General features: G+C 37.1%; 1 protein-coding gene across 2 annotated transcripts in view; it reads left to right on the forward strand.

Moving 5' to 3' along the window:
* Positions 1-17,973, forward strand: part of NUP205 (nucleoporin 205) — a 102,467-nt gene that overhangs the window by 14,443 nt on the left and 70,051 nt on the right. For both annotated transcript variants that reach the window (XM_069087293.1, XM_069087295.1), the window contains exons 6-13: positions 316-544; positions 2,920-3,084; positions 6,482-6,657; positions 8,146-8,262; positions 9,307-9,444; positions 13,282-13,432; positions 14,813-15,018; positions 17,779-17,961. In XM_069087293.1, coding sequence (XP_068943394.1) covers positions 316-544; positions 2,920-3,084; positions 6,482-6,657; positions 8,146-8,262; positions 9,307-9,444; positions 13,282-13,432; positions 14,813-15,018; positions 17,779-17,961 — 1,365 coding nt within the window. The remainder of the gene's footprint in view (positions 1-315; positions 545-2,919; positions 3,085-6,481; positions 6,658-8,145; positions 8,263-9,306; positions 9,445-13,281; positions 13,433-14,812; positions 15,019-17,778; positions 17,962-17,973) is intronic.

Genomic DNA, 17,973 nt, shown 5'->3' on the forward strand with positions numbered 1-17,973 from the left:
TCCAGCCCAAGGAAATGAGTGCTATGACCCCTTATGATAACTAGGGCAGCTAGTTGTAGGTTATTGCCTGGCAGTTGTATTTTCTGTATCTTGTTACTTTACCTGTAAGTCTGAGGTGAATTCTTTGTGAAGGTCACTGTTGTTCCATATGGTGATTTGGCACTTAACATGGTTGAACAGCAGGGGTTGGCTAGAGTTTTAAAAGTAGTTTAAAAATGACTTGGGGATTCAAATATATTTCAATTAATTAGGCCATATTAGCTTCTTGCTTCACTGTAGTTGATTCATAATGAGTGCTTTATATTTGACTTCTAGGTTTCAGATCTCATCAAGGAATGCCGTCAGTCTTTGGCAGAAAGCCTGTTTTCCTGGACCTGCCAGTCACCTTTAAGCAAAGATGATACTCTGCTCCTTATTGGCCATCTAGAAAGAGTCACAGTTGAAGCTTCTGGCTCGTTGGATAGTGTGAACTTGGCTCTTGTCATGGCTCTCCTTTACTGCTTTGATATCAGTTTTATAGAGCAGGGTGCAGAGGACCGAGAAGGTACTGGAGAGTGCAGGGGTAAAGGGAGGGAAAGAAGGAGGGGAAGAGAGAGAGTATGTTTGTGCATGAGTATATATATATATATATATATATATATGCATGTGTGTTACTGTATATGTGTGTGCATGCATGTGGGTGTATGCACATACATAAATGTTTTTCGTCTACATCTATGACTTCATTGCAGTGGGGAGCTCCTGATATGGAAATACCCTTTACCAATGACCATGGACAATCAGTTGCTCTATAGCTTCATTGTCTTAAAGAGTTGTTTAGGGCACCAAGAAGTTCATTGACTTGCCCAAAGTCACATAGCATGTATGTACCTGACAGAAATGTAACTTGAGTCCAATTCTGAAACTGTATTATGTGTAAAGATAGGCATTTTAAAAAAGTTTTTGAAATTTTGGGATTAATGCTTAAATTTGGCTGTTTACAAAATTCAACTAAAATGAGAAATGTTATAAGCTTGTTTCCAAGTAAGAGTCATTTCATTACCAATATTTTACTATTCACATGTAAAATAACATTTTAAAGTATGTACATTTTTGTATTGAGTGGCTCATATATGTAATACATTTTCATTTATGCTTTTGACCTTGGAGTCAAAAAAGAATTGTTATAAACAAATTCTGTATGCCCAGTACTTAATTTTAATTGCTTATTTTTTATTTAAAGTTCCTAAGCTTTTCAAAAATATTTATTTTAAAGGAGGATCTTGAGACCAAAGTTTTAGAAAGAAGTCATTTTTTGAGTTGCATATTCCTGTAAAATGGTTAAAATTTTATGTTGTTTTTCAGTCATATCCAATTCTTTGTGCCTCCATTTGGAGTTTCTTTGGCAAAGATACTGGGGTGGTTTGCGATTTCCTTATCCAGCTTATTTAACAAATGAGGAAACGGAGGCAAACAGGGATAAGTGACATTACCAGGATCTCACAACTAGGGATTATCTGAGACCAGATTTGAACTCAGGAAGATGAGTCTTCCTGACTCTAGGCATGGCACTCTATCCACTCTGCCACCTCACTGCCCCAAATTTCACTTTAGTAATTTTAAAACAGTTTTTCCTTAGAACTGAGAAAATGTAAAAGAAATAGTAATCTCAATTTTTATTCCCTACAAAATTGTAATCATAATTATTTGCATATATAATGCTCCTAGTTTTGTTTTTTGAACCACACCTGATTTCGTTGTATAAGGAACTAACTCCTTATGACAAAACTTTCTCTCTTTTTTTTTTTGCTTTTTGGAGGGCAGTTGCAGTTAAGTGACTTGCCCAAGGACACATGGCTAGTTTTTTGCGTTAAGTGTCTGAGGCCGGATTTGAAATCAGGTCCTCCTGACTCCAGGGCTGGTGCTCTATTCACTGTGCCACCTAGCCGCCCCTGACAAAACTCTTGACCAGTGCCAATTGGCATTTGTTCTCCAACTTACGATTTCCTTGGGGCATTGTGAGATTAAACGACTTAATACGTTCATATAACCAATTTGTGTCAGATATGGGACTTGAATTTCCTCTCTGCCAAACTGCCTTTTAGTTATCCTATAGTTAAATTCTTCTTTATCTCACTAATCACCTGTGGATTTTTTCTCCTTGTCTCTCCTCTTTTACTCCCTCTGTGGCAAGTAGGATAAATAAGCTAGACAAGTTTTCTAGCTCTTTTCTAGATCCCATGATGTGTCAGGTCTGTACAGTTTGTTTTCAGACAAATGAAGTTTCATTAAATAAAATAAATTCAGATGTTTTTAATTCCCTGAATGTCAAAGATGATTGTCTTTAAATGTTTACTTTTGGTGGTTCATGTTTTTGAATGCTAATTTACCCTATAGTTTTGGTATCTGTCTGGTGTACTTTAATGCTTTTGGCTAGTAAATTTAAAGTCCCTGTATAGGCTAAGTGACTTCTTGACTAATTCAGTAAATGTAATTAGAATAAACACGATTTGTTCCTCCATTTCAAATGTTTTAGTAGAGTTTTAACTTATGCAGAGACTTCTGAGTTCTTGCTGCTTGTAATTTATTTACTAAAATTGTGTCTTTTATGATACATAGGTAATACTAAGTTGTTTTCAAATTCCTTTGGTGAGGGAGTGATGTTCTTGATTAGTTTAGGTGTACTATCTTTCAGTAGTAGTATACTATCTTACTATATACTATATATATAATACTATACTACTAATAGTAGGTAGTGCTCGTTTATACATTTTTTTCATTTTGTGTACATTGTCTATTTATAAATTTCCTATATAAATTTGACTCAGTAATTAACTGATGAAGAAAAATTGAATATCTTTTAGCCATTCTTTTCTTTATTCAAGAAGTGATGTTATTATTTTGCAGTTTTTGGTATAATCACCTACTTTACAATTACAGATATAATTCAGCAACTACCACTGTTAACGGAGAGACAATATATTTCATCAATTCACTCACGTCTTCAAGACTCGCAGCCTTGGAAACTACCTGGCCTGCAAGCCACTGTTAGACTTGCCTGGGCATTGGCATTGCGGGGGATATCTCAACTCTCTGATGTGCCAGGTAAATTGATTAGAGAAAGTATTGTCGTTTCTGAAGTCTTTAAAAAAACCTGTGATTTATTTTACTCTGTGCAATTTCAATAGAGATGGAATCTGCTTGTTGAGATAGAAAAAACTCATAAGATAGGAAGCTATTTAGAATTATATCAGGTGTAAATTTTTATAGTATGTCAAGTTAACTTTCTTGTATTAAAAAAAATTCTAAGATAAATTGTTATACTTTAATTTCTGATGACAATAATATTTTAAAAAGAACAAATAGAATCCAATTGAAATATATATTAAATGTTTTCTTTGAGTAAATTCCTAAACAGAATTAATTGGAAAAAGATGCGCAAGATACTATGCATGTTATGGAGAGATTATATATGTAATTGTAGTAGAAAAATATTTGATGAGTTGAATCTGTTTGAGGGACTAATGTTTTTTGACCCTTTACTCTATTAGGTTATAGATGACCTATTCTTTTTTTTTTCATTTTTCAAATGTTTTATTAACTTCCGATTTACATCATTCATTTCCGCCAGATTTTGAGTTCAAATTTTCTCCCCGTTTTTCCCCTACCCATTGCCCCAAAATAGCAATCCCATAGGATATCCCCTCCTCCAACCTTCTCTCTCCCATGTTTTCTCCCATACCACTTTCGATTTTTCCAGTGGATCTCTATGCCCCAGTGCCTGTATATCTTATTTCCCAATTACATGTAAAACAGTATTAATAGTAGTGTGTGTGTATATATATATATTTGAGTATTTGATTTTAAAACTTTGAATTCCAGATTAATTTCCTTCCTCCCTTGTCACCCACCCTCACTGGGAAGATAAGCAGTTCAGTATAGGTTGTACATGTGTGGCTAATGCAAAACAATAACATAGTAGATATATTGTAAAAGACTGACTATGTTTCCCTCCCTCCTATCCCACCTCCCACTTGTTCTATTCTCTACTTTGATCTCATACTTTTCAAAAGTGGGTGCTCCCAACTTCCCTCCCCCCCAGCCTGCCCTACCTTCCATCATCCCCCCTCTCATACCCTTCCCCCCCTACTCTCCTGGAAGGTGAGATACCCTTTTTAGTGTGTATTTCATTCCCTCCTCAAGCCAAATTCAATGGGAATAAGGTTGACCCATTCCCTTTTGCCTTCCTATTCTTCCCCTCCATTTTAACCATTTTCCCTTGCCTCTTCTAATTGAGATAGTTTACCCCATTCTGTCTTTCCCCATCTCCTCTCATTATATTCCTCTCTCATCTCTTAATTTCACCGTTAAAGTATCATCCCTTCCTGTTACATTGGTCCTGTGCCCTCTATCTATGTATACCTGTAAACATATATATACACACATTCACATATGTCTTCATATGCCCATATACCCTCATATATTAGACATATATATATTTCTATTCCCTTCAACTATTTTCATACTGAGAAAAGTTTCATCAGTTACAATTATTGTTTTTCCATGTAGGAATGTTAATAGTTCAACTTTGATAAGTTCCTTATGATTTCTTTTCCCTGTTTACTTTCTCATGCTTCTCTTGTTTCTTGTATCTGAATGTCAGATTTTCTATTCAACTCTGGTTTTTTCATCAAGAATGCTTGAAAGTCCTGAATTTCACTGAATGTGGTCATTTCACTGAATGACCATATTTTCCCCTGAAACATGATACTCAGTTTTGCTGGGTAGGTAATTCTTGGTTTTAATCCCAGCTCCTTTGACTTCCAGAATATCACATTCCAAGCCCTGGGCTTTTTGCCACAGTAGGACTCTGCTGTCAGACAGGGGAGCTTCGTCCCAAATGCTGGGGTTTTCTCAGCTCCCGTATTAGTTGGGTGCCCTCTCTGAGGTCTCCACATGCTCTGGCAAGCTGGACACACCCCAGGACCTCTACCCTAGATTGCAATCCAGATCCAAGCAGGTTAAAGCAGGTTAAAGGAAGTCAGGAGCACCCACTTTTGAAAAGTACGAGATCAAAGTAGAGAATAGAACAAGTGGGAGGTGAGATAGGAGGGATGGAAATATAGTCAGTCTTTTACAATATATCTACTATGTTATTGTTTTGCATTAGCTACCTCAGACTGGTGGCTTGGTCTCCCTACACTCTGCAGGCCAGGAGCTGAAGCTGCCACGTGGGGGCGGCTGCACAGCCACAGCTCCTCAGCGGCTTCTCTCCCCGGGAGTAAAAGCCGAGGCACTCCCAACTCCTGGGTCCCATAGTCTGCACTGCACTGACCTCTCACTTTGTTCTCCGCATGTATGTGTTCATAATTCTTTAGATGGCCACAGCTGCTGGTGATCTGGAGTCCCTCCGGCCTGGGCTTGGTCAGGCCCGCTCTGGGGCTAAAACTTCAAGGGCCTGGGCTTGGCTCCCAGAGCACTGCGCTGGCCAATTCCTGCTGGCCTGCCTGGCTGTCCTCAGTGGGAGGTTAGCTGCTCTGTGTCATTTTGTGGGTTCTGTAGCTCCAAAGTTTGTTCAGAGTCTCCTTTTACATGAATTGGGGAGGTGGAAGCTGGAGTCGTGTGGAGGTCCTGCTTCTACTACACCATCTTGACTCTGCCCCACTAGATGACCTATTCTTATTCTTGAACTTTGATGCTGTAGGGAGTGCTTTTTTCCCCACATGTCTGCTAATGTACTTATGCAAATGTTAATAAAGACTTGACTCTTCTCTGGTTTGAGACCCTTCTGTCCTGCCTATGCAATTTCTTGAACTTAAAAGTCTGTGAAAATATCTGTGTAGGAACTAGTGGGAATAGGGGAAGAGAGCTTGCGTGCCATCTGGTCCTCATCACTGTGAAACTGATGGCCCAGCAGTCCTTTGCAAAGGCAAAATTAAAAAAAACACACCCCAATAACTTTGAATTTTTTGAGGAAAGGTGGTCTAAATTTATGGATTTGAAACTCAAGTCAATTTATTTATGTGTTTTAATATCTATTATTTTTTATTAGACTGTGCCAGATTTTGTGAGGTCATTACTTATATGCTTCTTTAGGCAAATTTAAGGCTGTTCCTGCAGAATCCTTAGTACCATATTAATGTGGTAAAACTAGAATAATGGTAGCACAGAAGTTATATTTGGTTATATCAGATACACCTCCTGGAGTAGTTATTTGCCCTTAATCCTTCTGTCATCCTATGGAGATAGCTTTTTTCCCCTTATGTTTTGAATGCCACTCTATCTACACACATACACACACATATATGTATGTATATGCACACACACATCCGTGTAGTCCAGTGTTTGCATGTTAGCAAACACCATTTTGACAACTTTTCTAGCGTCCAGCAAAGTATGCATTAGCAGGGGAAACTGAGTTTTATACAAGTAAGGTATATTGATTTGTTATCTCCTCAATGAATAAATTTACCATTATTTTGTTATTTTTTCCTAATTTAAGCTCTTGCTGAATTTACGGAAGCAGATGAAGCAATGGCAGAGCTTGCAATTGCAGACAATATCTTCCTTTTCCTAACTGAGTCTGTTGTGGGGTCAGAAAACTTCTACCAGGAAGAATTTTATATTCGCAGAATTCATAACCTCATCACGGACTTCCTTGCACTTATGCCAATGAAGGTGAGTTACAGAAACACAGAATTGGGACATAATTACAACAAATCTAAGATTTGCTTTGGTAAATTAGCTTTGTTTTGGAAACAAACCAAACTTCAAGATGGGCAGATCTTTGAATGCGTTCACTAAACTTTGACTTACTGTGAAAATATGGAGGTTCATGTATATGTTGTGTTGTAATTTGGTTTCTGAATCATGAAAATTGATGGTATATATATTGTGCTAATTGAGTTGAACTAATAAGAAAGAATTTTTATCATGGATAGAGAATTGGCTTCGAGAAAGGAAGTAGCATATAAATGGATGATTCTGTGGACAGAAACAGAACAGTGTAGTCCCTAGGGAACAGTACTGGAATTGATTTTATTTCATATTTTTACAAATGAAAGGGAAAAAGAGAATACCTAATGAAAAATCTAGGCTTATAGGTGACACCAAATCCTCCTTGGTACCAGGTAATCCAGATGACCTTCTGTCAGCACCTATAAATTAGCAAATTTAGGGGAAAATACAAACTTTGCTTACATTGTGATTTGACTTTAAACTTCCAAGATGCAGATCTCAGAGTCCTTGTAGGCTGTTCTTTGAAGATTTCAACTTATCATGGTGTGGTGGCCCAAGAAACCAACAAAGTGCTTGAGGTCATCAAGGAGCACATTAAAAAGAAAACATCACATCACTTAACCTCTCCGAATCTTAGTTTTCTCATCTGTAAAATGAGGGCATTGGACTAGATGACCTCGAAGGTTCCTCAAATATGTGATCCTATTAATCTTTGAATAAACTTACCACTGTAAAGGGTATGGTATCCATGCCTGATATATATTTGTGCAGATTTGATAGCTGTACTTCCAAAAAGAAAAAGCTGTTGAATCAGAAATGAAAAAAAGAGTATTTCCAAATGTTGTTTCATTTGGGAATGAGATATATTTTATTGCTTTAAGGAAAACAATCGTTACATAGTGTCCAAAGGTCGAGTTTTGCTGACTGGTTTGCTTCCTTTTGGGTTTTCATTAAGCTGCAAGCATATTTGATTAACAGCTACAAATTAATAAAGATACCTCCCATTCTTAAGTATTGAGCAAGTAGGAGCACTCAAAAATTTGATTTTATGTATATATTTCTTTGAAGATTTTGGCTTTCAGCTTTCCTTCTAAGACAAATTGGGCATGGAAAGACCCAGGAAGGGTAGAACTCAGTGACACCATTCTATTGTTTGTAGTGTTTTTAATGTGGAAATGGTATTCTATTTTTATCCTTTTGGAATATGTTGTAGACTTGGTAAAAGTAACTAACATGTACCATTAAAATATTGTTATACATCATAGTTGATAAAATCCAGCTGTAAATTTCTTTACTTCTTGAAAATAGTGCAACTAGGTTACAAGAAAGATATTCCTTTATACCTAATTTCTTTGGTTTGGCTGCCTGTTTTTAAAATTTCATTGCCTTTAATAAATGTCTTTAAAATATGTGTAATGAATGTAATAGGTGAAACAGTTGAGAAACAGAGCAGATGAAGATGCTCGAATGATTCACATGAGTTTGCATATGGGTAATGACCTTCCTATTTCGCTTCGGAGAGATCTGGAACACCTTATGCTTTTGGTAAGCCATGTTGTTATATACAATTTAACTTTTTTTTTGTCCCTATGAACTCTTGAGCTGTTTTACCTTAACTCATTCATGGAGAGAGAATGTCTGTATGGATATGAACTATCATTGTTTCTTTTGTTATCATGAATATTTTAGGTATTCTTTACATTGATTTTTTTTTCCAACTTATTTATTTATTTTTAGTTTTCAACATTCATTTCCACAAGATTTTGAGTTAAAATGTTTCTCTCAGTCTTTCCCCTACCCCCCACCCCCAAATAGTGGGGGGTAGGGGAATGATTGAATTCCTACTGAATACCCCTTCCCCCAATCTGTTCTCTTTTATATCCTCCACCATCCTGCCCCTAATTTTCTAGTAGGCTCAGATGGATTTCTACACCCCAGTGCCTGTATATCTTATTTCCCTGCTGCTTTTACATTGATTTTATTGTCACTAAATCTCATAGGGAAGAGTTAGGGTGCAATGTGGATTATTGAAAGAAGAACAAAATGCATCCTTTTATGTCTAGAATCAACTTCCTGGCAATAATACTTAGCTTTCCTCTAGTACCTAAAGTTTTTAGTGTTTCTTCTTAACTTCTTTTTTTCTGAATCTGATATTCATTAGTTCAAGGAACTCCCAGTGAAGAAATTCCCTTTACTAAATCACAGAGCCATCTTTGTAGCATCTTATAGTGTCTTATAGAGTGGCCTGGGGGTATCTACAAATTAAATAACTTACCTGGAGCCACACAGCTGGCATTTATCAGAGGTGGATCTTGAATACAGATTTTGGCTAACTTGCTGATAGATGGCACAGTTTCTCTATCATTTAGAAAAGCTAACTGTAGGATGGATTGGATAGGAGAGAAAGGGAGAATTCAAGTCATTAATTCTTCATCAGACATCTGATTATTTCATAATTTGTAATTATAGCTAGTAATTTAATAAATATTTAACCTCTTTAATACTAGGGTTGTAACTTTAAATTTTTAAGTGTTTTGTTAAGGAAAAAATTGCCATTTTCCCTCAAAAATCTTTGTTCATGACTTGCAGATTGCTGAGCTGTATAAAAAAAACCCTTTTAATTTGGAACTTGCTTTGGAATATTGGTGTCCTTCGGAACCTCTTCAGACTTCCACTATCATGGGATCTTACCTAGGGGTAGCTCATCAGAGACCCCCTCAACGCCAGGTTAGTTGTAGCTTTCATTCTTTTGCTTAGTTAGATTTAATTTAACTATATTTCAGTGTTTCTAGTTATTTCCTTGCAAGAGATCTGCATGTGGGTCATTAACAATCTATTTCCTTTTTTCTTTCTGCTTCTAAATCTTTCAAGGTCAGTGTTTTAAAATAATTGTAGCCTTTAATTTTATGTCACTTTAATTTTATGTCAAAATAGTGGAGCTGGACTTAAGGTCTATCTATGGGCTTTCCAAAAAACCCCTCTTTCATTTTTTTCAGGTTATATGAATGTCTAACTTAACCCAGCTCAGAGAGTTTTTGTTGTTTTTCTTAACATTCTCCAGGAGTTAAAACTTTCCTTGGTAGCCCAATTGAAGTATAGTATTATAATGATTAAAGAGTGCCCAGAATTCAAGAATTTTGGAGTTCAGTGGAAACTTAGCAATCATTTATTTTAACTGCTGCACATTGTAGATGCTTTGTTCTTTATGGCTTTCCAGAATCTCTTCTAATTGAATTCATGCTCTTCCTACTGTTTTCTTTGGACAAAAAGACCAAGTGGTCAGCATCCCCCTTATAAAATTGGAAAGGTTAGGCAAGAATACAGAAGAAAAAAAACTAGAGGTCATGGTTACTATAAATATATTCCAGATCAGCAGTGCTGTGGTGTCAAGAGCCAGCATGATGCTGGCATGTATTTTAATTTTATTTTTTATTTTTAAATTTTTTTGCTTTTTGGAGGGCAGTTGGGTTTAAGTAACTGTAATGGGAATGTAAATTTTTAAGATCTTCCCTGCCCCTAGGCTAAAGTGCACCTGGAGCCTGGTGTGGGAGGCTTGTTTTTCAGTAGATACTTCTTGATTGGCCAGTGAGTCAATAAGGTTGTTACATTCTCTGAGCCAGGAGAAGGCTATATAAGTCCTGATGTGAGGCTTTGTTTTGGGGCTCACTTTGACAAGTGTTCTGTGATTTGATCAGATGAAACTCTGGGAAGCCATTGTTGAGAGCCCCCGGCTTTGAAAAACCCAGATGTTGATTTGGTATGGATGTAATGGTTGGACAGTTTGGGAATCTGTCTACTTGATCTGTTTCTCTGTCTTGATAATTCTGCCTGTATACTCTGAAGTTTGGGGTGCTGACCTTTTCCCCCTGAACGAGGTAAATGATATATGTTTGACTGATTAAAGTAAGCTTGTTAACCCATTTTGAGTTGCTTTCCTTTAACAAAGCAGATCTAAGAAACTGTGTTGGCAGCGACCCTGGGGAAGCTTGGGGTATTTGCTGCTACAATAACTTGCCCAAGGTCACATGGCCAGGTTTTTTGTTTGTGTGTATTAAGTATCTGAGGCTGGGTTGGAACTTAGGTCCTCCTGATTCCAGGGCCAGCACTCTACTTACTGCGCCACCTAGCCACCCCTGGCATGTATTTTTAAAAAGCCTGACATATAAAGATCAAGAAATTGTTAAACTGGGATTTGTATGACATGAAAAAAACCTGGCATTGTCATCTCACCTTTGTGTAATTTGAAATTCTTTTTCTTTTTTTAAAGCAATTGGGTTTAAGTAACTTGCTCAAGGTTACACAGCCAGTTATTTCTGGGTGTGGTGCTAAGTATCTGAGCCCAGGATTCGATCCCCAGGTCATCCCGACACTGGGGCTGATGCTCTTACTTGCCGAGCCACCTGGTCGTCCCTAAGCAATTGGGGTTAAGTAACTTGCTCAGGGTTACATGGCCAGGTGTTTCTGGGTGGGTGTTAAGTGTCTGAGCCCGGGATTCGATCCCCCAGGTCATCCCGACACTGGGGCCAGTGCTCTTACATGCTGTGCTACCTGGCTGCCCCGTGTAATTTGAAATTCTAAAAGTTATTGCATAGTCATAAATATTTTATTTGTCTTATACTCTGACTTGTAATTAATAATCTTTAGAGAGATAGCATGCTATATGAGGCAGTTAAGTGACACAGTAGATAGAGTGCTAGAACTGAAGTCAGAAAAATCTGAGTTCAAATAGGACCTCTGACGTTTCTTAGCTGTGTGATTCTGGGCAATTCACTTAATTTTTGTCTGCCTCAGTTTCATCATCTATAAAATGGGTGTGATAATAGTACCTACTTCAGAGGGTGGTTATGAGGATAAAATGAGATAATATTTGTAAAGCACTTTGCAAACTTTAAAGGTCTTTATAAATGCTATAGCTACAGCTATAGGGGAAGTTACACTATATTTGGAGTCAGAGGATTTGGGTTTGAATTCTGAATCCTGCTGCTTACTGTGTGACCTTGAGAAGTTGCTCTCTGGCTAGCTTCCTCATCTGTCAAATTAGGAAGTTGGACTGGTTCACTTCTAGCCCTAAATCTGTGAATCTGTGAATGTTTCTAAACTTGACATCTGCCTAAATTAGTGTGGGAATATATGTGGGATTCCACTACACGTAGGCCAAGGCAAAGATGAAGAAGAAAAGAGAAGCAAAATAGCAAGGGCCCAAATGTGAGAAAAAGAATAGGGAAAAATAATGGTGTTGGGAGGTTAGATGTGCCCTGCAGGTAAAATACTAGCTCCTTTGTGTTAAATTTCCTGTTCCATATAATACCTGTTCCTAGTTTAGCTGATGAATTTTACTTGGAGTGAACATTTTTGTGTTTTAATCCCAAAATATACCTATGGATTTTCTGTATGTGTCTTAGTTAAGTCAGTCTCTAGAGTTTTCTTTTATATATTTAAGATGTAAGTTGCCTAGAAACATTCTTAGAGCCTTCTTCATGGGGTTATTATCATTGTTTTAAATAAATGGCATTTCAGGTCCATAAAACAATTCCTCCCAGTTTAAGCTAATTTTATTTACATTTGGAACGGAATTTGGGACCAATAAGCATTTGAAAATTAGCCTTATTAGTCAGTAAACATTTATCAGGTGCCAGGTACTGTGCTAAGTACTGAGGAGACCAAGAATGACAAAAGACAGAGTGTAATCTCAAGGAGCTCATACCTTAATAGGGGATATGGCCTGCAAATGACAAGAGTACAAACTCTATGTATGTGTGTGTGTATCCATAGCTCTATATTTACATCTATATATATAATATGCACACAAGATAAATTATAGATAATCGGCAGAGTGAAGGTACTAAGGTTAGAGAAGACTGGGAAAAGCTTCTTATAGAAGGTGCTTTGGCTGGGACTTGAAGGAAGCCAGGAAAGACAGGAGGCATAGATGAGAAGAGAAAATTCAAGCAGTAGGGGACAGCCAGTGAAAATAGCTGGAATCTGAAGATAGAATATCTTATGAAAGGAATTGCAAGGAGGCTATTGTCACTAGAATGAAATGAACATGGAAATGAATAAGGTTTAAGCATTCTAGATAGTTTGGGGCAAGGGATGCAGGTTATAAAGGGCTTTGAATGCCAGACAGAGGATTTTATATTTGATCATGGAGATGGTAGGAAGCTACTGAAGTTTAGTGAATAGAGAGGTAATATGGTCAGCCCTGTACTTTAGGAAGATTACTTAGACAGCTGAGGAGAGAATGGACTGGAGTGAAGAGAGACTTGTGGCAGGGAGAGACCAATCACACTAGTCTAGGTTGGAGGTAATGCACCAGAGTGGTGGCAGTGTAAGAGGAGAGAAGAGAACTTATATGAGAGAGGTCATCAAGGTAGAAATTATAAGATTTGGCAGCTGATGGGACATTGGGCATGAGAAAGAATGAGTTAAAAATGTTACCTAGGTTGGGAACCTCCTGTTAAACTGGAACTGTTATTGATTTTAAACTCACCTAGCTCTAATGCTATCTTAATATTGAGGAAAGATGTATTTGATATAAACTACAGACTCTTTTTTATCTTTCAGGTTGTCTTGTCAAAGTTTGTTAGGCAAATGGGAGACCTACTTCCTCCTACTATTTATATTCCGTATCTGAAAATGCTCCAGGGATTGGCCAGCGGGCCACAGTGTGCTCATTACTGTTTCAGTTTGTTAAAAGTCAATGGCAGTAGTCATGGTAAGAACAATTTAGAAATTTTCCAAACCAACCTTAGGCAGAGTATCTCTGTATCTCTATAACTGCTGATGAAATTTTACAAGGCAATGTATATTCTTTTCCATGTACATTAAATTCTTTTTCAATGTATATTGTCAATATTAAACAAAACAAGAAGTGACAAGATTAGACTGCTCTATAATGATGAAAACAGGAAAGAAGCATATGACCAGTAGACACGGTAGGAGCTTGGGCTATTGGGAAAATCTGACTTGTGTATTGGTTTTTTTTTTTTTTTGCTTTTTGGAGGGCAATTGGGGTTAAGTGACTTGCTCAAGATCACATGGCTAGTTTTTGTGTTATGTGTCTGAGGCCGGATTTGAACTCAGGTCTTCCTCCGGTGCTCTATTCACTGTGCCACCTAGCCGCCCCTAACATATATTGTTAACACTGGTATTTGGGAAGCTTTGTTTTGTTCCATTTTAAAATATGATTTAGTATGCCATATTTTAGTTTTTACTCACCTTTTGACGATCACATCTATTGTCTAAAACAAAGTATATCTGCTGTACAATTCTTATACCTAGTCTTCTTTCAGAGGCATGATTTTACAATATTTTACTGTTTGATTGTTTTTCTTTAGACCTTCTCAAACTTTTACACTTAATTTGGGGTATAAACTGGACATAAACAGATCAGTACTGATCATAGCAAAGCAAACATTTCCTGGTCTTAATGTTATCCTGATACTTCAAAAACTTGGGAAACTCTAGATCTGTGTTCATCTTTCTGGGTACTCCCTCTAGTGGTACAGGTTGCATCCATTTATGCCTTTTTATTCTGTGGCACTTTTTTGTCTATATACTCCCATAAATTCTCCATGGGGGCTACACTCATTGTGTTAAGGACTGTCCTCTTAAGATCTCTTGACATCAGATGATTTCCAAAGGAGCACACAATATGTCTGTCAGTTATCCTTCATGGTATGCATAATAACATTTGATTTGAAAATATCACTTCACAATGTTATACATTGCATTACGGAATTTTGTGCTCATTGTGGGAGGAAGCAGTCCTTTTTGTAACTACATGATGACATGGTAGGCTTTTCTTGTTGTCAAAGGGGAAACTTTGGGTGACTGGCCCATAAATGGTTAATCATCAGCTGATTTAAGTAATACATTGGCATGATCTCATGTTAGACAATGTATGAAAATTAATCTGAAGGTCCTGAAAGGGTGGCATATAGCTTGCAATTTTAGATTTTACAATATAGTAGCCAACAAACTTACAAAAAGGCATTTTATTCACAAATAAAGGAGAAAGAAATTCAGCATTTTAAAGTTGTTTTTCCACCTTCATTTCAAAGCAGTTAAGAAATTGTGTATTGTGTTTTAACAGCTGAAAACATTCAAGGAGCAGGTGGCAGCCCTGTTTCCTGGGAACATTTCTTTCACTCTTTGATGTTGTATCATGAACATTTGAGGAAAGATCTGCCAAGTGCAGATAGCGTCCAGTACCGTCACCTGCCTTTACGAGGCATCACCCAGAAGGAGCAGGATGGATTGATTGCTTTTTTGCAGCTCACAACTACAATCATTACATGGGTAGGTAATCAGTCCCCCTACAGTATTAGGGTTCTATCTATGTGCTTTCAAAAGAAGACCTCTTTAATAGGTGTAGTAGATTTCTCTAATCAAAACTTTAGGATGATAAATATGACATGCACCTAACATGCTACATTGATCTCTCTATCTTTATAACCATCAGAGGGAAGGATACTCAGGCTTATTAGGATCAGATGAACACTAGAAACATTGTCAGAAAAAAGAAAACAATTTAGTATAAATAAGGACTTTATTACAAACTCAAAATACAATCCGTGATTTTGGAACTGTACTCTTGCTGATGAATGAAACTCATGAGAAACTTATGTTACTTCAGCAGTGGCATTTACACTGATGAAAATTTTTCTATGTTAATAGTAAGAATTCTCCAAGAGAGCTCAACTCCCAAACCTCATAATATTGTTGAAGTGGCCCCATGTTCTTCATAAGGGCTATGCCAGCAGAGCATAAGGCTTGACAGGTCAGGTCCTGCCAAGTGCATTTCCAAGATTAGGCTAGTGTAAAGGATTGGAGGGTAATTTTCCGAGGACCAGCCTAGCTAAGTTTGGAAAAACTCATTGCCAGCTGGCCAAAGGGCTTATGACTTTTTTGGCCAAAGCACCTCTCAAAGATCATCTGCTAAGGGTAGGGAAGTTGCAGTCTGTATTACAGTAAAATCCCAGATGCCTGATTCAGAGTTAATGACTTGGTTTCTTTATTTTCCTTTCCAGTCAGTTCTGCAAGCTGGTATTAGAGGTATTTTTCTTTCCTTTCTTTTTTTTGGCAAGGCAATTGAGGTTAAGTGATTTGCCAAAAGTCACACAGCCAGTAAATGTCTGAAGTTGAGTTTGAACTCAAGTTCTCCAGAATCTAGGGCTTCTGCTCTATCCACTGTGCCACCTAGCTGTCCCTAGATGTGTTTTTCTAAAACTACTGTTTTAAAGAGATAAGAATAAGTTTAGTTTCCTTAGCCTAGCATTTTAGGTTCCTTATCCAGTGGACCCAGCTTACCCACCTATTTGGTCCTATTTCTTTCTAATATGGTGCTATAAATTAAGTCAAGCTACTGTCCCACATACTCTCTAAGCACATTTTTGCTTTTGCCCCTTTGTTCATGTATTTGTTTTTTGGTATGCAATAGAGATTATATATTTTCTTCAAAGCCCCATGTCACCTTTTCCTTTCTTCATGTTACCTTTCTTAATTAAGCCCTCTCAGTAGTGATTTTCCTTTACTTTTAATGTCCTCAGCACTTAGCTTTAAACCTTCATTATTATATTATTTCCTACTTGTTTAGAATTGTTCTTTGGTCTTATATCACTAGTAATAATGACTGATACTTGTATACTGCTTTAAGTTTTACCAAGTACTGCTGTGTGTTAGTTGATGGTTTCATGAGTCTCTGTGGACAAAAATATGTCTTATGTGGTGATAAAACTTTAGGTGATGATCATTAACCTAGTTTTCAGACAGTAGAAATAGTCTCTTGCAAGGCTCATACTCAAAACCTTCCCATCTTGGTATAGGGCCTAATAGACCATGTGCTCTTCCTTAGACCTTTAGACCCAGAGTAGCCTGCTTACCACAATGAAGAGGGCTTTAGTGTCAGAAGAGCTGGGTGGGGTCATAAGAAAGATAGCCTTCAGCTATCCCCATACTTGTCCACATAGGGCAGTACGTGGCAGTCTGGCAGCAGTTCTGTTTTGTGTTGTAATAACCAAGTGGAAAATAATTTATACAAATCTCACTCTCACCAGCTGTTCTTCCTGCTAATAGAGTTCTGAATACTACTTTCATAACACAAATAAAGTAATTGAGTTTTAGGTTAAAGTATTTGTTTGTGGCCTCCCAGTTAGCTGGTGTCAATGGTGGGATTTGAATCCAGGTCTTTTTTTTACTCCTAGTCATAGAGTACTGGACCAAGAAGACCTGAATTAAAATCCTTAGATGCTTACTAGCTGTGTGATCTTTGGCAAGTCACTTAATCTGTGTTTGCCTCATTTTCCTAAATTGTAAAATGGGGATAAAAATAGCACTTAACTCCAATCACTGATCAGATTATGTCCAGTTTATACACCAAATTAAGTGTGGATCAAATGAAATAATATTTATAAAGCACAGTGTCCAGCATGTTATAGATGATTAATTAATACTTGTCCCCTTCCTCTTTCTAGCACTTTCTAGCATTCTTCATTGCACCATCAGACTTTTTAAGGGCAGAGACCTTTTTTTAAAAATCTTTTTTTTTTTTTTTTACTACTTTTGTGTTCCTTGTAGTGTATAGCATAGTCCTAAGTGCATAGTAGTAAACACTTAAGTTCTGTTTTGAATTGTATTAACTTTGTTTTTGCACCGGAAAGGGTAAAGGCAGTTAAGCAAAGGTCCTCCTAGCGATTTTGGCATTTTCTACTTCTTTCACTGATGTGTGTAACCATGAGAAGATTAGGTCATTTTGAATTTTTGTTTATTTAATAATTATTTGGATTCAGCAATATACTAGAAGTGATGCTATTGCTTTATTCTTTGAAATGTGAAATTGACTGAAGTATAGTGGTCTGAAATGAAGTATAGCTGTCCTTAGTAATACTATGACATGTTGCCCTTTATGCTAGATTAATGAATAATCATTTGGGTTAGCAAACTACCCATTGTCTCTTACTGATACTTTCTTTAACTAGCCAGCGATAGTTGAACTAAGGACCTAGAAATTGAATTTTTGCCTTTTTTAAAAAATATGTTTAATTCTGTTTAATTCTTCAGAGTGAGAATGCTCGTTTGGCTCTCTGTGAGCATCCTCAGTGGACCCCTGTGGTTGTCATCCTGGGACTCCTTCAGTGTAGTATCCCTCCTATTTTAAAAGCTGAGCTATTGAAGACACTTACAGCTTTTGGAAAATCTCCTGAAATTGCTGCTTCCCTCTGGCAATCTTTGGAATATACACAGGTAAAATAAATC

The sequence above is a fragment of the Petaurus breviceps genome, unplaced genomic scaffold, assembly GCF_028583685.1.
Source record: "Petaurus breviceps papuanus isolate PSGF00001 unplaced genomic scaffold, PetGlider_PUasm1.0 181, whole genome shotgun sequence".
Lineage (NCBI taxonomy): Eukaryota > Metazoa > Chordata > Mammalia > Diprotodontia > Petauridae > Petaurus > Petaurus breviceps.